This window comes from Euleptes europaea, chromosome 3 (genome assembly GCF_029931775.1).
Source record: "Euleptes europaea isolate rEulEur1 chromosome 3, rEulEur1.hap1, whole genome shotgun sequence".
In the NCBI taxonomy this organism is placed as follows: Eukaryota; Metazoa; Chordata; class Lepidosauria; order Squamata; family Sphaerodactylidae; genus Euleptes; species Euleptes europaea.
This window is the reverse complement of record NC_079314.1, coordinates 4009717-4034349: the sequence shown is the minus strand read 5'-3', so window position 1 is coordinate 4034349 and position 24633 is coordinate 4009717. Positions and strand designations below refer to the sequence as shown.

Genomic DNA, 24633 nt, shown 5'->3' with positions numbered 1-24633 from the left:
CTGCCGTTGCTAAGATATTATCTATGTAACGAGAACATTCATGTCCCAGCTACAGAACTGGATTAATGCAGCATTGTTAAGGATGACAATGATGGTGTGTTTCTTGCTGAAAATTGTATAAAGCTTACTGTCTGTAGAACAGAAAGTTTGATTTATTTTTGCAGTCTAACTCTGTGTGGGGTTGGAGAGATTTTAAATCCCAGCTTTTGTAACTGTTTAAGTTTGTACTATTAAATAGAAAAGCTGTTAAACTAATTCCTGATGGGCAGTCGCTATCTTTTATCAGAGTCATTTAGATAGTGTTTTTCTAGGCGCAACACAGATCATTCATGAACTAAACATTATTTAAGGGGGAAAATATTCATGTATACCAGTGAGAAACAAATCACTCGATTCCAGTATTCTAAAAATGAAAAATATGTTAGAACAGCTTAGTCCACAAAGGATCATTGTCTGTACAGAGCTTTGGGGAAGGATTTTTATGTTCTCCTTCAGGCTCTTTCTTTTCCTGGAAAACTTCCCAAAGGTTGTCCGCTTGCTTTCGGCCAGCTAACCACATGCCTCTATGCTTTGAGGTCGATAAGGGATGAAGAGTGACAACTTGCGGGAGGAAGTTGCAGCACCCAGAAACGGGACGTGGCATGCAGCTGAGTCTTTAAAATACAGAAAAAATCTTGCTGATCTTTAAAGTTGCCCGTGGACTTCTGCTTGGGTCTCTTTCTGGATTGTAGTCAACTGTCTTGTCCCAGGGAGAAAAGCAAGAGAAATTAGGTAAGGGGGGATTGTCTGAGTTAAGCGCACTTGTAAGGTGACGCCTTTCAGGCTTGCTGTGCGTGTTGCTTTAAGCGCAGGCGCGGCTGAGCTGTCTGCCGTTCGATGGGGTCTAGGACCCGGATCCGGAAGCGTCCAAGGGACATTGCACGTGTGTTGGGGAGAGAGAAAGGATGGAGAGGCAGGAGAAGAGCGTCGACTCCGGCGAATTCCCCGCGCTGCGCCGGATCGTGTGTGAACAGGGGCTGCTGTCCCGTGCCGATGGCTCCGCTTCCTGGATACAGGGTCAGCCGCTCTCTTCTCTCCTCGCCCAGCTGGCTACCTCTCGCCCAGGGCTGCCCCCACCCCTCCCCTTGCCCCCCCCCAAATGAAGCAGAGCCAGAAGGCGAGTGGTAGCTTTAAAGAACAGCAGCGTTTACTCCGGCGTGAGTTCGTGTTAGTCTGTAAGGTGCCCCTGGACTTCTGCTCCGTGTTGCGGTAACCGACTAACATTGCATTCTGTGGGGGGCATTCTGCACATGCCCAGAGGCTTGCTTTTAAGAGTCTCATACATTTCCATGGTTGAGGGGAAAACACTCTGTAAATGTCAGAAGCCCCTGAGCTGAGGCAGAGAAATTGTTATATTTAACCCAGATTTAAAAAATTGTGGATTTTGTTTGCTAGCTGCTAGTTTGTTCCTGCTACCCTTTTCTTCTGCTATAAATGTAGAAGTCTGATTTCTCTTTCTGCAGCCTCTCCTGTCATTGCTTTCTGGGTGGCAGAGGCCCAAAGAGAGTTTGGGGATGGCTGTGCTATATATGTTTTCCTATAAACACAACTTCAGTGTTTCTGCTCTTCTCTCTCCCCTTTCCCTCGCGCTGGGGATGTAGTCCAGATGTACTAGAATTCAGCCAACCTATCATCCCCACCTGTTTTCTTGTTTTTGCCTGTTTCCAGGAGACACATCTGTCTTAGCTGGTGTCTATGGACCTACAGAAGTCAAGGTCAGCAAGGAGATCTATGACAAAGCTACCCTGGAAGTGCTGCTGAAGCCCAAAATAGGGCTACCAGGTAATACATTCCTTTCTTGGGAAGGTACCTGCCTAGCCTTTTGGCAATTAGGAAGCAGAACCAGGCTGTGTTCATGCTAAATGAAATGAGCATGCGCATGTCCTTTTGAAAATATGCATTTTCATGGTGCCTGTGTGTGTGTGTGTGTAGTGCCGTCAAGTCGCAGCCGACTTATGGTGACCCCTTTTGGGGTTTTCACCTCTAGGGAGTTCTTTTAACATGTAGTGTCAAATCCTCGGTTAAACAGGCAGGGGGTGGAGGAATTCAAATAATCTCTCACTACTGCATCCAGGCTGAAGAGCAAGGGTCAAAACAGACTCCAGTTGTAGCATTTGACTGCCAAAAGATATGCACCCAGACAAATAGCTGAGGGCTGGCCCTATGTGTGGATAGGCTGCTATTTAGGGCTCTGCAAACCCATGGGAACCCCCAGAGTGGGGGGGGGGAGACATGCCAGAGTCAAGGGAGGGGGGATGTCAGAGCTGTCACATTCCCTCTCTGGGTCTGAGTGTTCTCACATATGTGTTGCATGTTTTCCTGCATGTAAAAGTGTGTCTCTTCTTTATGCCACCATAAAGAAGAAGTAAGAAGAAGAAGTTGGTTTTTATATGCCAATTTTCTCTACCTTTTTTAAGGAGAATCAAACCAGCTTACAATCTCCTTCCCTTCCTCTCCCCACAACAGACACCTTGTGAGATTGTTGGGGAGAGTTCTGAGAGGACTGTAACTAGCCCAAGGTCACCCAGCTGGCTTTAATGTGTAGGAGTGGGGAATTGAACCCAGTTCACCAGATTAGTCCACTGCTCTTAACCACTATACCACGCTGGCTGCTTCTGAGCAAGTACAAAGGGCAGAGTTTCCAATTACCGTAGCTCCTCCCTTGATGCATGTCCTTAGTGTGTACTAGTGGTCTTAGCGTGTGGGTGGGATTTCAGGCATAGTCTGCTTTCTTAAACAGGAGAGAAGCTTTATTACAAAATATTAAACTAGGGCACATACATGTAAATAGCCATCATAGTAAGAAAATACAGCTCTAAGGAAATAAAAGGAAAATGTATATCTAACTGAGTTACATCATGCTAGTTACCTTCAGATAGAGCAAACACTTTCCCCTGGCATCTGGGCAAAGTGTTTGAAAATAAACAGTTTGTCATGAGTTCAGGAACCCCTATCATAAAAAGAGCCAGTGGTAAAGGGAAGAAATACTATTTCTTCTCATTTTGCAGGCTCTTTTTTCCTCTAGTTCTCCCCTGCCCCAAAGAAGACCTAACCAGGGGGATCATTTCAAAGCCTTAGCATAGCCAGGGTCAAGGTTCTTGCCATAGATCTTATCTTATTTCATGTGGCTCAGTGCTGTCCCACCAAATGTAGCCAAGGGAAAGGCAGCCTCAGAGGTGTGGCGGTCCAAGGCAGTGAAGGGCCTCAAAAGCCTCAGCTGGGGATAGAGAACAAGATATATATTGAAAAATAAATAAAAATAAAGGTAAGAGCCTGATCTTGAGTTGAACTCGGAAGTTAATTCACACAGAATATGCCATATGTGTGCCTGCTCCCCAACCTCTACCAAGAGCAGCATTCTTCACCGGTTGAGGCTTTTGAGTTACCTTCAAGGGCAGCATTTCATAACACACATTGCAGTAGTCAATCCTGAGGTTACGAAAGCATGGACCAGCATGACAGGGTCCCTCTTTCTTCGAAAAAGGAGTAGCATATCCAGAATATGGTGATGATAAAAAGAACTCCTGGTTTTCAGCAGTGACTGTCTGGTGATGATGGAAAGTGCTGTCATGTCGCAGCCAACTTATGGCGACCTCTTAGGGTTTTTAAGGCAAGAGACGGATAGAGGTTGTTTGCCATTGCCTGCCTCTGCCTAGCAACCCTGGGCTTCCTTGGTCATCTCCCATCCAAGTTCTAACCAGGGCTGACCCTATTTAGCTTCTGAGATCTGGTGAGATCAAGCTATCCTGGGCTATCCAGGTCAGGGCAGAGTGACTGTCTAGCCAGGAGAAAAACGGGTTCAGCAACACTTCAAGGCTGCTGACCTGATCAGACAAGGAAGCAACCAGTTCGAACAATGCAGGGATTGAGCCTTGGACTTGCCCCCTGCAATGGGTGTGCTGAGCGATGGCCTCTCCTTAGGGTCATTGTTCCTTCCCTTCTCCAATTCCGCCCCACTCATGTGGCCCTCCGTCACCCTGATGAGTTGCCCTCTTATCCCTTTTAAAATGTTATACTGTCAACAAAAGAATATCTTTGAATAGAGGTGTTAGGAACAGGAACTCTGCTCATCTCTTCTTCTAAATTAAATTTGCCATGCATGTGCAGTCTTCAACCCACCCACCAAGAATGAGCATAATCAAAAGGTGGTACGAGCTGTTATCTCCGGAACCATACAGGCCATCTGGAATCCTGCAGTGATAGCATCTGGAACTCTTGTTTGCTCTGCAGTGAGTTTGCAAAATAAAATAAAATTCCCCGCTCCTTCATTTTTCCTCCCGCTGAGATTTTTTCTCTCTGATGTGAAATCCCGGGAGCCTGGCTTTGCTGCGGTTAATTAAATTAAGAAACAAAAAGAATCTGTGGCAACAAAAGAGATTTTTTTAGAGCAGAAATTGTTGCTGATCTCTCCAGAACTGATGGTATTAGAGGCATGTGTGTGTTTTTCAAGGCCCGGAGTGCTTCAGAAATTACTTTTTGAAGAGAACGGCTTGTCTTATGTGGGCGTGAGCTTTTGAGTTTCACACCTGGTTTGTCTCCTTTCAGGAGTCTTCGAGCGAAGCCGGGAACAGATGATCAAGAAGACGTGTGAGGCAGTTGTCTTGGGAACCCTACATCCCCGTTCCTCTATCACAATAGTGCTTCAGGTAGTTACAGATGCCGGTTCTGTATCCTTTTCCCCCTGTTTTGTGTCTGGGAAGGCGGTGTGGTACCGCAGCATATAATTGCTGGAGGGCAGGCCTAAGGAATGTTTGCATAAATGAAAGCAAAATAAAAACTGCTAGGGACATCATTTAGTGGGATCTTGTGAGGGTATCCCAGAATTCTTGGCATATACCCATCATTCCATATTTCCCCTCACCTTGATAGAACTGTTAATGTCAAGTCCAGTAGCGCCTTAGAGGCCAACAAGATTTTTGACAGCTCTGAATGTGTATTTTAGAAGTAATTGTCTTAGAGTTACTTCCCCATCAGTTTTCCCCTCCCTATCCGTAATATGCCCTCCTTCCATGCGAGGGTGAAGCTTCGGCCTTGTTGCCTTTGGAGAAGAATGCTTTCCCTGACAGGCAGTATCCAGACCAGCCAAAGTGGCTTATGGAAATGTATCCCACAATAGGGATAATATGGCTTTTGACCCAGTGAGGTGGCGTGCAATGGATTGGTATCATGGCACCCCCAGAGAGCTGTGGTTCACGGAGCTGTTGCCAGGCACCGGTTGAGGCTTTTGAGTCACCTTCAAGGGCAGCCCTATGTAATGCACGTTACAGTAGTCAGTCCTCGAGGTTGCAGAAGCACAGCTCAGCGTGGCCATGTTCCATGTTTCATGAGGATGAAGTTGCTTCCGTCCTGTGCTTCTCATCTGAAGAGGTTTCTCTTCTGTGGGGGAGAATCCTGATTCTTTCCTCTTCCCCTGAGATTTAAAAAAAAATGCTTGATGGAATCCAGCAGATGGCAGCAGGTGTTGCACTAGCGCAGTGGTTGGCAAACTCATTAGTCAACAGAGCCAAATATCAACAGTACGATTGACATTTCTTTTGAGAGCCAGTTTAAGCCCCCCCAGCTGCCCGACGAAGCAGTTTAACCCCCCCCCCGCCAGGCAGCCGGGTGGGGGGGTTAAACTGCTCCACGCTGCCTGCCCAGGCAGCAGAAAGCAGTTTAAAGACCCCCCCGCCCGCCAGGCTGGTGCAGTACAGCGGGGAGGATGACAGACTTTCGGATCCTGGGTTCCAATGTCCACTTCCACCAGGCTGGATGTGACCTTGCACCATGACAAACTCTCAGTTCGTCCTACCTTGCAGAGCTGTTGTAAGACGGAAGGCGCTGCCCTAAAAGCAGTATTTGGCCATTTATGCACGGGAGGTTTGGCCTTGGATTTGCCGCTCTCTAGATGCACATTTCCCCCATCCACATTCTCCAAACTCAACAAGGACTCGGATGGGGAAAACGTGCATCCAGAGAGAGGCAAATCCCAAGAAGACCGCCTGTGCACAAACAGTCGCCACCGGGAGCGAAGCGGGGTATCAAGACACGGCAGAGGCCTTGGGGGTGGGGCGTCGCACCTGCTCGCAGCTGGAGGGCGGCGCGGGGCGCGGAGGGCGGCGGCGCAGATGGGCGCTGCGCCCTCCGGGGTGCCTGGGCTGTAGTGGGCCGCCTGGAGCGCCATCGCCTGGTGCGGGGCGGGCCGGCTGGGGGTGCAGGCCCGGCGCAGCAGCGCCTCCAGCCGCAGGCGCGCGGCTTCCCGCTCAGCCTGGGGCCGCCCCGCCCGCCGCCTCCTCCCACAGCAGCACGCCCACCAGGCCGGCGGCCAGCGCCAGCTGCCCGCGCATGTCGCTCACCAGCTTGCCCAGCCGCTGCCCCGCCGCCGCCGGCGAGCCCGGCCGGCACAGCACGAAGGCCAGCGGGCACTAGGGCCTATTATCAACTATGGGGAAATGATACTCAAAACACTTGCTGGGCCGCCTGACTGAGTGGATGCATAAAACTAATTGCCGGGTAAAGAACAAGTGTGATTTTGCCGTGGACATTCTTCAATCGATCATGCCCTTGTTCTTTCATTCTTGGCGGAAAGGTATTCCAGACATCTAAAAGGTAAACTTTACACCACTTTTATTGATCTCCGCGGGGCCTTTGACTCTGTAAATAGAAGCTTTTTGGGGGATAAACTTGCTACCTTAGGAATGGACAAACGTTTATTTTTCCTGAGTCGGAAACTCCACTCAGTGAACAGCTGCCAAGTTAGACTTGATAAAAGCGGCCAATTGACTGGGAAATTTCCTGTTTCCAAAGGAGTGAAACAGGGCTGTTTACTTGCCCCAGCTTTATTTAATCTGTTCCTGTCAGATCTTCCATCTTATTTATCTGCATCTGAAGGCCACACACCTAGGATGAATTCATTACCAGTCCCTCTTTTGTTGTATGCGGACGATGCAGTTCTCCTATCACCAAAATTGGCCTCCAATGACTTCTATCTGCTTTTTCTGCCTTTTGATCCCAGAATGATTTTGTTGGAGTGAGAGCGACTCAGCATGCCTTGACATTGGGGGGTGCTAATTTACTCTTAAGTTTGTAGCTGCTGTTTCTTTAAAGAGATGTTCCTGTTTGGCAGAACTTGGGGGCTGCACTCCTTCTTTCTCAGTAGCCATTTTGTCTCTCCCTCTTTCCACATGGTCTGCAAAGGAGGCAGACATTTCTACAGGTCTCTCCTGCATAAACCATAAAATCATATGACGCACTCACATGACGCTGTATAGCCACTTGTATAGGGACATGTATTCTTTAGAAGAGGCTTTCTATCTTTTATCAACTGCAACAAGAATGTTAACGAACTAAACCTGAATAAAATGTAAGTTCTACTATTTTGCAATTTACTTCTTGGGAAGACTGAATTTATTGCACTCAGTATCTCGCTTCCATGACTGGGCAAATTCTGCTATATTTACCAAATATAAAACCCAATAGATTTAATAATCAACTTTGAGAAATCTAAGATCTTGATTTTCTCTAAAACTTGGAAAGGCCATATATGGAGAGTGGATGGCAACCCTGTAGAACAAGTTAAGACCTTTAGATATTTGGGCCTCCTCTTCCACTAGAATCTTAACTGGTCTTACCATCGGAAAGCAGCTATTATTACAGCAAGGAGCCAATCCCAAGTGGTGGTACTATTTCACTATCAACACGGGCACCTGTTCATCCCTGTGGCGACTCAGATCTGCACATCAAAAGTCTCCAACCAACTATTATACGGGATTCCTGTATGGATCCAGGCTCTTACTCCTGACGTTGATCGTAGCTTGGCCATTTTCTTGCGCCGAATTTTGGGCTTGCCCAATATGATTAGACTCTATACTCTCTGTAAAGAGCTTGGGCTCCACCTTTTGTCTACTAAAGCTTGGATTGCCACCGTTAAGCTGTGGCTTCGCATTCATTTCCGTATGGATACATCCACCCTATTGTATGACATGTTAAGTGACTCATATGTCTCTAAATGGTACCAACACATCCTGCTGAAAATTAACTCCTTAGGAATTAGTCTAAACTCCTTAAGCAACTGCGGCGAGTCTCAAACCTTTATTATTCGGCAAAGAATCAGGGATATAGAGAAACAGACTATAAATGCAGGCATCCACATGACGTATTCCCCTTTTTTCTATGGACTGTCAACCACTCGGCCCGGAGGAGCATCATATATTCAAAATGTCACTAACCCCCTTCATCGGCGGGCCTTTATGCTCGCCAGGTTAAAAATTTTCCTTCAGCTGTTTTTTCCGGGAGATTTCACAACATTCCGCTTGGAGAAAGATTATGTAAATATTGCCATCTTGAACCTGATTCCATGACTCACATTTTATTGTTCTGCCCTCTCTTCTCTAGCTTAAGACATCGTTTTATTGATCCAATTATCGTGAATTTTTCCAGCTCTGCGAAGAGGACTATTCAATATTTACTAGCTGATAAGTGCCCTAATTCGACTGAAGCAGTTGCCGAATATTTGGCAAATATTTTAACTAATGGTCTTTGTACCTACAAGTCCATTTTATTGCCTATTTTGTTCATGGCGTTTGCTGCGGAATTTTACTACTGAATTTGTACTGATTTTGATCGGTACTGTATTATATTATTCTGCTTTCCTTTTTGCTTTTATGCCATTAAAGGTTTTGAAATTGAAATTGGATGGGAGAACTCTTTTACAGTCCCCCTTCCCCCAAAGAATGCATGATTGCATGGAGATGGATCTTAATCATCATCGGTGAGCACCCTGTTTATATGTTTTTAGTGGAGTTAATGAAACCTGGAAAGTTCCTCCCCCCGATAGGTCCATATCTAAAAATGTAGTTTCTGTATATAATTACTGTACTTCTCCATGTGTGTTTATCCACTCTTCTACAATAGGGTGGAAATGGCAGAATTTCTCATGTACAGTTTGGGGAATCTCTATGACTTTTTTAGAGCAAGAAGTTGCTTATAAGGCCATTATGTTGTTTTTTTTCCAGTTTTGTAGCAAAATGTGGTGTCCCGAGAACCGTTGCTAACTTGGGCCTGCCTCTGTACGAGCTCTCTAGTTCTGTTCCCCTCAGGGGTGGCCTTTTGTTTTCCTTAACAGCCCCCCATCCTGTAGCTGCTATCAAGCTGCTTGAATGCTACTTGCATGGGCCTAATGGATGCAGGCCTGCCCCTGAATTCCTTGTTCTGTGGCGTGACGTGTGCTTTGGACGCAGAGGGTATTATCACCCTGGACCCCACGATGAAGCAAGAAAAGGTGGGTGCCTTGATTTACTCAGGGAGGAGAGTGTGTGCCCCTGGCATTTCTGGTGGCAGGGAGTTCCACAGGTTAGCAGTACGGGGGGTTGGATGGGGAAAATATTTAAATTTGAAACAGAAGACCCAGGATAACTAGTCTCTGCTTCTTTCTCTGGCCTGAATGGGACTGAGACCCATAGTTCTGTGTAGCACAGGGATCCCTGATCTTTTTGAGACTGGGCATCTTTGGAGTTTTGACACAGGGCAGTGGGCACAGTCACAAAATGGTTGCTACAGGAGGCAGAGCCAACCACAAAATGTAAGGGACATTTACTAACTCTAATAGTAAACTTCAACTTTTCAAGCAGGAGATCTGTTTAACCTTTTAATCTGCACACCTAATCAGAAGCCCTGTTGGGCAAAAGTCCACCTAGCCCTGCCAACTTTTTAAAAACACTTGGTGGGTGCCAGGAAAGATGTCGGTGGGTACCACACTAGGGACTCCAGGTGTAGTGAAAGAACGAGCAACCTTTTCAATATTTGGGCCCCTGCATTGCCCAAATATTTTGGGCAATATTTTGGGCAATGCATGGAATTGTGGCAAGTGCTGCTTGTTGAAGATTTACGACACTGTAAAGAGAAGTTTCACTTGCTGCAGGGCTGGCCATCTCTGGTCTGGTGGGGGATGATAGGAAGGTTTGGGGGGGTCAGCAAATTGAGTCCCTTGGGCCAAACCAGGCTGTGTCCTACTGAAGTTAACGAAGTTTCCAATGGATACGTCAGTGGGAAGTTTTGTCCACCGCCCCTTGTATCTTTCTCAAAATAACCCCTCCTGGAGAATTTGTTGCTGATCCAAGGCCAAATTGTTCTGAGAAAGGTATGGGAGTGAATGCTTGCTTTGATTCTCATCTCCAGCGTTGGGTGGGGATTGGGCTCTTAGGGCTGCTGCGGGGGGGGGTGTTGCGACAGCAGGCAAGCTACTTTGGCCTTCAGGGGTCTGTTTGCCCTTGGCTTCTTTCCCATTGTGCAAGGTCTTCCATTCCCTGTGTGTGTGTGTGTGTGTGTGTGTGTGTTAAGTGCCGTCAAGTCGCCTCCAACTCATGGCAACCCCATGAATGAAAGTTCTCCAAAATGTCCTATCTTTGACAGCCTTGCTCAGATCCTGCAAATTGAAGGCTGTGGCTTCCTTTATTGAGTCGATTCATCTCTTGTTGGGTCTTCCTCTTTTCCTGCTGCCCTCAACTTTTCCTAACATGATTGTCTTTTCCAGTGACTCTTGTCGTCTCATGACATGACCAAAATACGATAGCCTCAGTTTAGTCATTTTAGCTTCTAGGGTTATTTCAGGCTTGATTTGATCTATAACCCACTGATTTGTTTTTTTGGCAGTCCACGGAATCCGTATCACTCTCCTCCAACACCACATTTCAAAGGAATCTATTTTCTTCCTATCAGCTTTCTTCACTGTCCAGCTTTCACGCCCATACATAGTAATAGGGAATACAATGGCATGAATTAATCTAGTCTTGGTGGCTAGTGATACATCCTTACACTTCAGATCAGATCAGATGTTTTATCTGGCCAAGGACCGCAAATAAACTAAGATACATGGACTAAAATGGTCTTACAGACAAAGGTTTTACAGTCCGAGTCTTAAGTCACTTAAAAAGATAAAAATAATAAAATAAATAACATCTGAGTTACATCTGCCTTTTGGACTAAGAGACTACTTCGTGGCAACGAATTTTCATTGCAGCCGTACAAAATTTTGCTACCTGAGAGGTGATTGGGATTATCTCCTTGTAGGAGCTTTTCTATCTTTTCTCTTTCCCTGTCAGGTCCCATTCTCAGTATGAGGGGCTCAATAAACTTAGAACGGGGTATAGTGTAATAGTTACAGTTCAGGAGAACATGTTCATTGGTTTCTAAATCCCCAGATTTGCAGGGGCATAGTCTCTCTGCCCTGGGTATCATCTTGAATTTCCCCTCTAACATAGCAGAGGGTAAGGCTGCTCACCTAGCCACGGTAAAAGCCCTCCTACATTTGTTTATCTCTGAGTAACGGAGATAGGATGCCGGTGCAAGGATAAATTTGGAGTGGGTCCTTACACTTCAAAATCTTTTCTAGCTCCTTCATGGCTGCCCTTCCCAGTCTCAATCTCCTTCTGATTTCTTGGCTGCAGTCTCCCTTTTGGTTGATGGTGGAGCCAAGGAATAGAAAGTCTTGAACAATTTCAATTTCCTCATTGTCAACCTTAGTTATGTAATTCTCCTGTAGTCATTACTTTTGTTTTCTTGATGTTCAGCTGTAATCCTGCTTTGGCACTTTCTCTTTTAACTTTCAGCAGTAGTCGTTTCAATCTTCACTTTTTTCTGCCAATAATGTAGTGTCATCAGCATATCTCAAATTATTAATGTTCCTCCCTCCCATTTTCACTCCACCTTAATCTAAATCTAATCCAGCTTTCCTAATTATATGTTCTGCATATAGATGGAAGAGATAGAGAGATAAAATACATCCTTGTCTGACACCTTCCATTCCCTACCCCACTGTAATTTACTCAGCACAAGGTTAGTCCTACACCAAGTGCAGGGGAAAGGTTGTGAACCAGTTGCAATTCCTTTATCGGCTCTGGCAGGTAATTGCTTACTGTGGCCTTGGCAGGTAAATTGTTCTCTCTGCTGCCCAGACCCCTCTGCCCTTCTAATGGATCTGCTTGTTTATCGGTTGCCAGATTCAATCTATTGCAAACTGCCTTCTCTACCCAGAATGGTCCTTTAACAACTGCAGTTTGGCTCCATAGCTTCCTCTCCCTCTCTCCCTCTGCCTCCAGTCTCCCTGTGGCCTGCAAACAGCTCTGTCTCTCTCCAAGCTTTCCTCAGAAAGAAAGCGGAACCCCAGTTTTTCACAGGCAGGGGGAACAAGGTAAAATGCAGTTGCTTGGATCCAGCAGAATGTTTCCATGGGCAAAAGGTGTGACTCTCTCTTCTTGTTGCCTCCCAAAATGTCCTGGGGGTGGGACAAGAAAGTCTAAATCCAAACCTCCCTTTTGGAATCAATTACCTTTTAAAATTAATTGCTTGTTCTGAAGCAAGTTATATCTTCTTCCACGTCTGGAATTCTGAGTTTGTGCTGTAGTGAATTGGAGACGTGGGTAGAGTTTTACTGCATAGTTACTCATGTAAGTATTTATAAATGTAATTTAGAAGAAGACATCAAGATCCACTACTGCAATGGTGGAGAAGTTTTTTCGAACTAAGGGGGCCAAGCGTATTCCATCCGCCATTGAAATGTATAACTCGAAGGTGGTTTCCCAAATTTTGTACAGAGCAGACATCTGGATCTCCAGTGTTGGTGAAAAATTGGATTCTTATTTGAATAATTTCCTTAGGAGAATTACCGGAACTCCCAGGTGTGTTGCTGGGACTGCCCTCCTCATGGAATTGGCCCAGCCCTCGCTTTAGGTACGTGCGTGGAGGAGGGAAATTAAGCTAAGGTTTCAGCTGTCCAACGCCAGTCTTCCGTCCCAAGCGGGGTTTCTCCATCTTATTCTCAAGATCCTGCCCCCAACCCTTCGCTGACTCTTCTAGCTCAAAAATTAAAAGCACTGGGACTCCTAATTTCCACTCCCCAATCTTGTGTCATCTCAATTAGCGGTAGTTTTGAAGAAACTGAAGGAACTAGATTGGGCCAGTACAGTTTTGAGGGCTAAACGTACTTGTTCCGGTTTGGTGCTGGGACTACCTCCACCAGAGAAGCTTCCAGACTTTCATACTACTATCCCAATTTCTTCACACCGTCGGGCATTTCTCTTGGCCCACCTGAATGCCTTCCCTTCTATGGTTATGTTGGGTAGGTTTAATGGGATATCCTATTCAGATCGTCTCTGCCGATGTAATATGGGTGAAATTGAAAACGTGAACCATTTGATGCTCCGTTGTCCTCGCTGGTCTCAGGACAGAGAGGCCTTTATTGCTCCAATTCTTACCAACCCCAAAGAACTATCCTTCACATTCTTGGGTGTTATCGTTTTTGCTTGGCGATTCAAACAATGGTTTGGTAACATCGAATGTGGCACGCTTTCTGGCCAAGGTTGCTGCTTTTAAGAAGAAAGAATTCTCAACGCCTACCTTTTGTAACCTTTACACAGTTTGCTCCGCCCCCAGTCTAGCTTAGTTAGGAAATTTTATTCCCCGGGCTGACGCTTGGTTTTTAGCATTGTTAATCTAGCATTGTTTTTATGTTCCTTATGTTTCTTATCCCTTCCCTGTTTCCCTATCCCTCCCATGTGTGTGTGTAAAGTGCCGTCAAGTCGCAGGCGACTTATGGCGACCCCTTTTTTGGGGTTTTCATGGCAAGAGACTAACAGAGGTGGTTTGCCAGTGCCTTCCTCTGCACAGCAACCCTGGACTTCCTCGGTGGTCTCCCATCCAAATACTAACAAGGGCTGACCCTGCTTAGCTTCTGAGATCTGACGAGATCAGGCTAGCCTGGGCCATCCAGGTCAGGGCTCTTGGTCCATAGACCTAATAAATAATAATATTCCTGTTAAAAAATAATAATAACTTAATGGCCATCTGTTGAGTAACTAAAGAGCAGCTTCATTTTGGTGGGGCTGCCCAGGAGGAATAGAATTGACAAAGCAAATGGGGCAGACATATCATAATGAATAACTCCTGTAGCATTCCAGATATCTATATTGGGGCCATAAAATTCCAAGTCTAAAGGAATGCAAAATAGCATCCTCTCCTAATTCTCCATTTGTAGAGTGTCTGGTTTTCTCCAAGCATAACTGAAAAAATCAGTTTAGTGATGCCCATTAACAATGTCCCTGGCCTCTTCTGCAGTCTCACAGGCTGCATATACGAGCTCATACTTTGATATTCTGCATTAATTCAAACTAAGATCATGAATCCATATTCAGTTACTAACGAGACACCTCAGTTCACCCAGAGGTGGGTATTAATTTTTTTAAAGAGAAAATCAATGTTTGGATCTCCACAATTGTGCGTGCAACAAGATGGCCTACATGCAAGTTTTGTGAAGTTTCTGAAATCTCCAAAGGGACCATTGGTAGACCTTCAAGACCTAGCACAGGGATCCCCAACATGATGCCCACTGACACCTTTCCTGGTGAGCACCCAGTGTTTTTAGAAAGTGGGCAGAGCCAGGTTGGGCTTTTGCACAACAGGGCTTCTGATTGGCCATTGGAGATCTGAGTGGCTGTGCAGATTTTTTTTAATTGCTTTGGCAGCAGCTGCCCACACACCTCAAGGGACTTCACTGTGTGACTGAAGGTAAGCTTTGTGTAACCAAAAAATTTTTTATTACAATATTTTGTTTAAGAACATAAGAAAAGCTATGCTGGATCAGACCAAGGTCCATCAGGTCCAGCAGTCTGTTCACACAGTGGCCTACCAGGTACCTCTAAGAAGCCCACAAACAAGACAACTGCAGCAGCATTATCCTGCATTCCACAGCACCTACTAGGCATGCTTTTCTGATCCTGGAGAGAATAGGTATGCACCATGACTAGTATCCATTTATACTAGTAGCCATGAATAGCCCTATCTTTCATGAACATGTCCACTCCCCTCTTAAAGCCTTCCAAGTTGGCAGCCATCACCACATCCTGGGCAGGGAGTTCCACAATTTAACTATGCATTGTGTGAAGAAATACTTCTTATCTGTTTTGAATCTCTCACTGTCCAGCTTAGCAGATGACCCCGGGTTCTAGTATTACGAGAGAAGGAGAAAAGCTTCTCCCTGTCCACTCTCTCCATACCATGCATTATTTTGTATACCTCTATCACATCTCCCCTTAACCACCTTCTGTCCAAGCTAAACAGCCCTAAACATTTTAACCGCTCCTCATTTAAAAAGCTATCCTGTTAAGCAGAGTTTGGTCCTGAAGTGTTGAAGAGTTACTATGAGAGTTCTGCATAACCACACTCTGATATTTTGTGATTGGCTTCACTTCCAGTGGCAGCCATTTTGTGGCTGCTTTCACCTCCTGCGGCAGCCATTTTGTGGTCACCTCCACCTCCTGTGGCAGCCATTTTGTGGTTACGCCCACCACCTTGGGTCAGAATTCCAAAGGTGACTGCAGGCTCGTGGGGGGGGGGGACCTGTGCCATCGCATCACACTTTTTTCACCCTCTGAAGCAGACCTAGAGGGCCATGGTTGAGGAAAGGAGCCCAGTGGGCCTTGTTTGTTCTTGCAGGAAGCTCGAGCGGTCCTGACGTTTGCTATAGACAGCCCTGAGAAGAAGGTATTGATGTCCAGCACCAAGGGCACATGCTCTGTGGAAGAGGTGAGTCTGAGCCCAAAATCTGTAGTTCTTTGTATCTGCTTTGTGGTATCTACATGTCTGCTTTAGATATATGTGTTCTACTGTAACCGTTGTTATAACAAGACCCACAATATGCAGGAGTTGAAAACAGCGTTGTTGGCTTTTAAAAAATAATTTTAAATTTTATTTTACTGTGTTCCTTAGTCCAACTTTCTCACTGGGATGCAAGGTGGATTACACACTTAACTGACAAAACCAGATACTCTTGACAAAGGAAAAAACAAAAGGCTTAAGTCAGTCTGGGCGACCGTCATTTCAAAACCTTTGATTGCTGTTAGATGTGAGGGCTGTGGGTGCAGTGCGCTGAAATGAGGCCCTATCAACTTAGATACTGAGGTGTAGTCTAGAATGCTCATAAATATTCCAACTGCTGCGAAGTGCTTTTTTTAAAAGTAGTAACGTCTGGGAACGGCCTAGGAATGGGAAGAGTACAGAAGAGAAGACAGTAGGCAGGGTAAGGTTCTGACACTCTGCAAACGGTTGTTGAGTTCAGGGCACAGTATTCAGCATCCTTTGAATCCAAGTCTTTTCTTTTTTTAAAGGAAGCTTCTAGTCCTTAAGGTGACAAATATATTGAAAGTGTGTTAACTTATAAAATTACAGCAGTCTATTGAGGGGAAAGAGAAAGGACATCAACAGTTGGCACACTTTTCCCTCTAACCAGCAGAAAATTAGGGTTGCCAACCGCCAGGTGGAGCCTGGAGATCTTTGGAATTATAACAGATCTCCAGAGATCAATTCTCCTGGTAAATATGGCTGCTTTGTCATTATATGTTATGCCATTATACCCCACTGAGGTCCTCTCCCTCCCTACCCCCCACCCTCCTCCCCAAGGGTCCACCCCCCAGTCTCAGAAATTTCCCACCCCAGAGTTGCCAACCCTAAGTAGAATCAGTTACACAGCATCCAGATGTGCTGATTTTTGTGTAATGTGGGTAGAATTCAGCCACAAAACCCAGAATTCAGCTGGATTACCCTCATGCAGAACTTTTGGAAATATATGTGGTCCTTGTTTGGAGGGGAGAATCTTAATTGCCTGCATTCTGCTTCATTTTGTCCCTCAGCAAGGTTAAATTTGTTAGGATTTTTGCTTCTAAGTGTGTTTCTGTGAGTATGGAAGCCAAAAAGCAGAGATCTTGGAAAGCAGTTTGCTCTCTACACACCTGCTTTGGACTTTAAATAAGTGACAGCTGTTGTGGAGGTGGTGTGAGGGAAATCAGTGGGGAAACCTGGAATTCCGGAGCCATACACCACAATCTGCCATCGTTTTTTCTACCAGGTTCACCTCTAACAACATCCAGACCTGGATTTTTGTATACTGGAAAGAAATGTAAGCATTCCCCCTGGGGTACCATTTCCCCTTTTTTCTTTAGTGAAACATATGTGATCACTGAGCCTGGCCTCACTTGATGGCGGGATGCACGGCATATCGAGGGCCAAGGCGCTTGGTTACCATAGCAACTGAGGCCTGGATGAAATATTGCAGCTGAGCACATCCCCCCCCCCCATTCCTCTCGCCGGCTGTTGTGCGGTTTCAGAGTTCCTTGTCAGTGGGATTTTTGTTTTGTGATGTCCCCTCGCCAGCAGGGAATGGCAGGCTTTTAAAAAATGAAAACCCATCCTCTGTTGGCTAATGCTGCCAATGGTGGAAAGAAAGGAAACCAAGGGTGGTAGGAATATTAACACAGCCGAAGAGGCCACATTAAAGCCTTTTATTGTGGTGGAATATGTTTAAGGGTCCAGTGATGCATGTTGGCAGATATCCTGGGGGTTTGTTGTCTCCCTCAGGCTGAGCACCCCATTGAGGAGACAGCAGTGCAGCCATATTCTCGGTCCTCAGATCCTGCCCGCTTCTCTTGGAACGGTTCTTGACAGCCTCCTGGGTGGGAGGCTTGGGAAGGTCTCCTCAGCTCACGTTTATTGAAAATATCCCAGTAGGTCACCTGGGGAGGAAAGCCGGCGGCTGGCTTCTAGCAACCTTCAAACCCAGCTCGCCTCTTTTATTTTATTTTTCCTCTTATCAGCTCTTTTTAGCTCTATTTTAAGAAGCATACTTAGCCACATGTTTATCTGGACATAAAGAAAGATAAAGGAGTATTCAGCAGTGAAACCTGTTTACAAGATAAGAAAAGACTAATGGGGAGGAAGAAGCGCCAAAGAACCCACGCGGACTCCCGCTCCCTGATAAAGTCTGCAAAACAACTCTGCATGGACGATTTTCTCGCAGGGAGAAAATCAGTAAGTGACCTTTCTGATTATGTTTCCCCAAATAAATATGCAGCATTGGGAGTAGAAGTAAACGAAACTCCAGGAAATTCTCCTGTAAATTCCACTAATCACCCTACGAAATGTGAATTCACTTAAAACGTTACAAAAGGAACGTTACAAAAGTTACAAAAGGAAATAGAATTACAAAAGTTACAAGAAGTTGAGTTACAAAAGGAAATAGAATATCTATCAAACATCCTAAAAGAGCATCTTTTAGATTTTATCGGAGACCACTGTCTTCTCACAAGCCAAACTGTTATAGCAACCTTCCAGCAACTAAACTCTATCTCCTATAAACTGGACTTATTACAAAAAAAATTCCCTGCCAGGCACAGCTGTAGCCCAGACACCCCCCTTTGAGTAAATCTTTCCAGACCCGTGGCAAGAAGGTCTCTATTCAAAACCAAATAATCCAGGATATTCACACATCCCCAAGTCAAACAGTCCAAGATGTGCATATATCCTCAAGTCATTTAAATAACAGCAAAACCAAAACGAGTCCAGATAAAACAAATGGGGGGAAATCTTCTGGCGTTTCACGTTGTTTGCAAAGAGACCAAATTGCCCTAATTATAGCAGAGAATTATATAAACAGAGGGCGATGGACAACAAAGAACACTGCACTGAATTCTCTAAGTCAGTTGCTGCACATAGAACCCCAGTCTGTTGACCTTGAAGAATTTGAAAGGCTTCCAAAAACTGCCTATAGTCTAAGAATACTTCTGAAATTTAGCAGCATACTAATCCCATCTATGCCCTGACCTGGATGGCCCAGGCTAGCCTGATCTCGTCAGATCTCAGAAGCTAAGCAGGGTGAGCCCTGGTTAGTATTTGGATGGGAGACCACCAAGGAAGTCCAGGGTTGCTATACAGAGGAAGGCACTGGCAAACCACCTCTGTTAGTCTCTTGCCATGAAAACCCCAAAAGGGGTCGCCATAAGTCAGCTGTGACTTGACTTTACACACACACGCAATCCCATCTATGCTTCTGAAAATGCAGAAATTCCTGAGCAGGTTTGAAATTTCTGTCAGTAGAATCTTCCTTGATGAAAGCATAGTTTCTCTTTTCCCCACTAAGCAACAGCCACGGGTGCCTCTTGCCAACTCCTGATTACACCAACCTTGAAAGTGAAGGGCTGCAGTCCTTATCTCACACTGTGATAGAGTCAAGCTCTGGATCCTATCCAACTGCCAGAAAGCAAGGGAAATTAACCACTGAAATACAGGGTGAGACGCAGCCACTAAATGTCTTCCAATCATTAGCAACCAAAGTTGATAAAGATCCAGAGTCCATCTTATCAGATCTAAAGAGCTGCTCCTTTAAAAAACTTTAGTCAGAGGCTCAGTTTAGGAAATGATTCCCATTGGGCCAAAACTAAGCCCCAAGAGGAAATACAAGTAATTAATAAATCTTGAAACAATCAAACACAGGATCTTATAGACATTTCTGCCAGTCCTTTAAATGTCTTAAATCAAACCTCTGATAGCCCAGTAACGAGACTTGCCCCCTGCGAAAGTAAGTCCCAATCCTGGCTTAGTATAATGAACCACAACCAGAATGAGGAAGAATTTATGGATTCTGAACACCAGGAAATTTTAACACTATAGACCTTGACCCCTTGTGCTGCAACTCCTTGTCCCTCCCTTAACTCTCCCCTTTCCAAACCAATCTACAAAATGGACTGGAAACCCTCAGGAATGCAGCAAACGATGCTTCAGGCTCCCAATCACCCCAGTAAGATCCATCAACTTTCCCTTTGGACCAAGGTCAAAGAACTCAGTCAACCTCTTGACATGGAATATTGCAGGCTGGGCCTCCAAGAGGACTGACGACTCATTTAACTCCTTTTTGGCCCTATATGACATCTGCCTTCAAAAAACCTTCAAAAAACCAAAGAGCCGCTGCAGGCAGCGGAATTTATAATAAACAGCCTTCAAGCCATCACCAAGGAGAGAAAAGGAAGAGCAATAGGAGGCCTGGCCATTCTTACAGCCAAAAGATTACACGCGACAGTAACTTCGCTGTCACCCTATGGCCATTGGACACAGGCCTCCCTACTTCAGCTCAGGAAAAAACCCATCCTGGTTATTAATGTATATCTCCCTTCTGTTGGCACTAAACATCTGATCCAGGAAATATGCACTGCCCTTGAACAATAGTTGGACCTACTCCTTACATCCTACTCAAATGCAACAGTGGTAGTCGCAGGAGACTTTAATGCCAGACTTGGCCCTTCAGATGATTCACTATATAACTCCCTAAATCTAATGCCTCAAGCAAAAGACCCTTGAAATACCCTTCCTCCTAGAATCTCAAAGGATTCCAAGTCTAACTGGAAGGGCCGCCACCTACTCCAGCTCGTGCTCAGACTCGACCTAGCTATTCTAAATGGGTCTACTCAAGGTGACATTCCTGGGGAGTACACCTTCTGGTCTATATGTGGGGCCAGTACTATTGATTATATTTTGGCATCTTACGACCTTCTCACTACCAATCTATACCTTAAAGTTGAGCCGAGACAAGACAGTGACAATCTCCCAGTCCCTCTGGTTCTTAACATCTGCAACTCATCAGGCCACCCTACCTTCTCAACCAGTGCTCCAAATGTAAACCAGGAATCTTTCCTGACTTACAGAAGACCACTTTGGACTGAGAATCTGCAACAACAATGTGGCAAAATTCAAACAATATCAACTAAGTAACGCAATCAAGATTCCTCCTGAGTTCAAAATCCTACAACAGCAGTATAAAAATGTTCTAGATGAGAAAAAAAGAAGAGCACAAAGAGACTCTTAGTGCCAACTGATTCAAGCCACCAAGTTAAAAGACTCAACAACTTTCTGGCACCTAATTAAAGCTGATCTGCATATGCAACCCTCAAATCCTGGATGTTACCATAGCCCCTCAAAGATTCAAACACAAAATCTTCCTGATTGGCCTCCAGTAACAGCTAAAGAAGTTAGCAAATTAATAAACCAACTAAGACCTGGAAAGGCCCCTGGATGTGACATGATAACCACAGAGATGATTAAATCAAACGCAGATTGGTGGGCCCAAATGCGTGCAGGCCTCTTTACTCATATAAACTAATCTGCTCACATCCCTTCTGACTGGGGACTTTCAATTATTGTGCCAATATATAAAAAAGGAAAAAATCAGACCCTGCTAACTATCGCCCAATCAGCCTTCTTAGCATTTCAGTAAACTTTACACAAGATTTTTATACTGGAAGCTTCTCAACTGGATTGATAGAGAAAACATACTGCTGGAAGAACAAGCAGGCTTCAGAGCTGGATGATCCACTATAGACCAGTGCCTAGTACTCCATCACCTCGCAGAGAAATATAGCTCCAAACCAAATATACACAGCTTTTGTGGATTTTAAAGCAGCATTTGACAGTTTATGGTTATGGTCAAACTTTGAAAACTCCTCAATAGACCCAAGACTATACCTGCTTATCCGCATGCTACACAAAAGCAATTATCTAAAAGTAAGAGATACTCCTCAAGGCCATCTTTCACACAGGATCCAACTTGGAAAAGGAGTTAAGCAGGGCTGTATCTTGGCCCTTTTACTTTTTAACTTCTATATTAACACCCTGGTGCAACAATTAAGGAACCCGAGCAACCATCCACCAAAGCTGGCTAATAGAATGATTCCTGCCCTATTGTACGCAGATGATAGTCATCTTGTCCTACTCACAAATGGGCCTCAGAAGAGCCCTCCGCGCCTTCACTGTCAAGAAACACAACTCACAATAAATTACCAAAAAACAACAGTCCTTGTCCTCACTAAAAAAAAACACCGAACTCATAAATGGCAAATCGAAGACCACAACATCGAACAAACCAAATCTTTTAAATTCCTTGGTGTGGTCTTTCAGGCAACCGGTCTCTAGAGAGCACGTGACTCATGTAACAGACGCTGCCTATAAATCATCCTCTGCAATACTAAAATTTCATTTTACTAAAGGAGCCTCCTTCATTCCAGCAGCACTTAAAGCCTTCCAAGGAAAGGTCGTCCCCCAGCTTCTATATGGGTCACATCTCTTCATTTACAAAGATATTCACCTACTGGAAACGATCCAGTCGAAGTTTCTGAGGAAGATACTTGGAGTTCTGAGATGTATTCCGAATGCCCTTCTCCAATTAAAAACTGGAGTGATCTCTCTGGAGTCCAATATGTGGATCCGAGCACTTAACTATTGGCTAAAACTCATATTCAACCTTATTGGTCTAACCCCTCTGATTCTAACTGATAATCACTGCTCAACTTGGCAAAGTGCAATAGAGAAGGTGCTCCAGAAACACAGCCTCTTTTCTCAAGACATATTGCCCATGGGATACCAAAAAGCCAAGGAAACAATCAAACAGAGACTCTTGAACCATGCCCTTCAATCAGATAGGGCTCAGATTCATAAATATTCACCCATCTTGCATACATCAAGCCTTTCCACCCTGCAGACTACCTTGGATTCCTGGAAGTATCCCAATATAGAAGGGCCTTTACTCTTGCGCTTTTCAATGCCTTACCTTCAGCTCTCTTGAAAGGCAGGTATCTCCGTACTCCCTTTCATCAACAATTATGCCCATGCAAAACAGAGAAAGTGGGAACAATAGAACATGTTCTGCTGCAGATGTCCCTTCTACAACAACATAAGATCGCAGTACATTCTCCCCATATTGTCATCCTTTCCTGGGAGATCAGAAGAAGCTACACTTTCCCTTCTCTTAGCAGACTCGTCGCAGGAGATAACCACTAAAGTAGCCAAATTTTGCCTCTGGTCTAGTGGGATACGTATACTGCTGATTGAAAATCTTTCCCCATAGAAGATCTTCCCTCCTCTTCTGCAAATCATCCCTCCCAGAATCATCAACTTTTATTATTTTATTATTATTTTAACCTTACTTTGGTTTTTTATTCAGAGCTGATATTGTATCGAAATAAAACTTGATTGAAAATATCCCTTTCCTGCCCTACCCTGACCCAATATCCGTTTAGGGACCTCTCTTAGTATTCTAGAGGAACAGTCTGAAGTCGTTTCTCATTACCACCGCCATTGTGGTTCTTGCCAAATGGTTTGGAACGTCGAGCCAGTCCTGCTCTAAAGGAACAATTACGAGAGCTAATGTGCTATTGAAAGGAGGTGGCAGCCAGGCGCCATTAATTAGACAAGTGTTTCTGTCAGGAGAAGGGAGGGGCTGGGGAAATTGCTTTAGTTTTGGAGTGAATTCTAATGAGTTTTAGCATTTGTGTGTTTTCCCCCGAAAAAAGTAACAATGACAACAGAGAGAGGGAAAAAAATAAAAACAGTTGTTTTCCTTTTTTTTCTTCGGGATTTATCTAATGTTAAGTTGCAAGCCGTCTCTGCCCTGCAGCTTCCTGTCATAGAACTGTAAGGAAATGAGAGCCACCTTAGCAAATCTTCTGCCCCCCAGAGTGGTTTCCTTTGTATACTGGGCCTCGAACCAAGTATTATTCCACATAACCCAGCAGAACTGTGAAATGCCTGGAGCAAAAGAAGCAGGGGCTGAGGAGAAGAAGTGTTGGTTTTTATGTGCCAACTTTCTCTACCACTTAAGGCAGAATCAAACAGGCTTACAATCACCTTCCCTTCCCCTCCCCACAACAGACACCCTATGAGGTAGGTAGGGCTAAGAGTGCTCTAACAGAGTTGTAACTTGCCCAAGGTCACCCAGCTGGCTTCATGTGGAGGAGTGGGGAAACAAATCCAGTTCACCAGATTAGCCTCCGCCGCTCATGTGGAGGAGTGGGGAATCAAACCTGGTTCTCCAGATCAGACTACACCGCTCCAAACCACCGCTCTTAATCACTACACACTGGCTCTCATACCACGCTGGCTGTCTAACCCCATACAGCGATAAATATATTTGCTAAGCCACTGGCTTCAGGTGTCTCTGGCATGTGAGTCAAGTTGCATCTGTAAAGAAGTTTAAAAATATCTTGCTGAGTCACTGGTAGGTAGACTTGGCTTTCCTAACACAATGGAGAAATTGGCAAGGCTGTGTGGATGCACTCTGTTTTTCTTTAAATTAATTTTGGCCTTTATGAATTATGTAAATTAAGAAAAATGTGTGTTCTTATTTTACATAATTTATTCAGAGTTTTTCATTCCTGTTTTGCATAATTTTCATTTTTGCTGATCTTAGAGGGATGCAAGGTGCTACCCAGGGTGTTTCATGGAAGCGCCTGAACTGCTGAAAGCTTTCTTCAGCCAGCCTTTGGCTACTGACATTTCAAAAGCCAGTGGCCACATAGTGGAACATACCCATGCAATCCTCAGGACTACAATCTTGGCATATGTTAGAGTGTAGTGGTTACAGAATGGGAAAATCCAGTCTCAAACACCCACCCATGAAAATCACTGTTCAGGCTTGGGTCTGTTGCTGTCTCCAATTTAGCCTACTTTATTGGATTGTTGTGCAGGTAAATGGGAAGGGACCATGAATACCACTCTGAACTCTTTGGTAGCAGAGTGAGATTGAAATTTAATTTTAAAAGTACCCAAAGTCTCTATCAATCAGTCCATAGTGAGAGAATGCTACAGAAATGAGAACGAGGCTCCTATTTGCAAGTGATGTATTGTTTATTTTATGATACTTTCCTACTTCATTTCTATCCAAAACATTTCCAAAAGAGTTTAGCAAGTTAAAACCAAAACTGCAACTTCTGTTTAAGCAACATTGGACTCCATTCCCAACACAAATCA

The 24633-nt window shown here is 44.8% G+C and overlaps 1 protein-coding gene across 1 annotated transcript in view; it reads left to right on the top strand.

Moving 5' to 3' along the window:
- Window positions 1-944: 944 nt before the first annotated feature.
- EXOSC5 (exosome component 5) overlaps window positions 945-24633 on the top strand; it is a 36951-nt gene continuing 13262 nt past the window's right edge. The window contains exons 1-5 of the mRNA XM_056847282.1: window positions 945-1056; window positions 1708-1821; window positions 4585-4706; window positions 9158-9298; window positions 15505-15594. Of these exons, the coding sequence (XP_056703260.1) occupies window positions 945-1056; window positions 1708-1821; window positions 4585-4706; window positions 9158-9298; window positions 15505-15594 (579 nt within the window). The remainder of the gene's footprint in view (window positions 1057-1707; window positions 1822-4584; window positions 4707-9157; window positions 9299-15504; window positions 15595-24633) is intronic.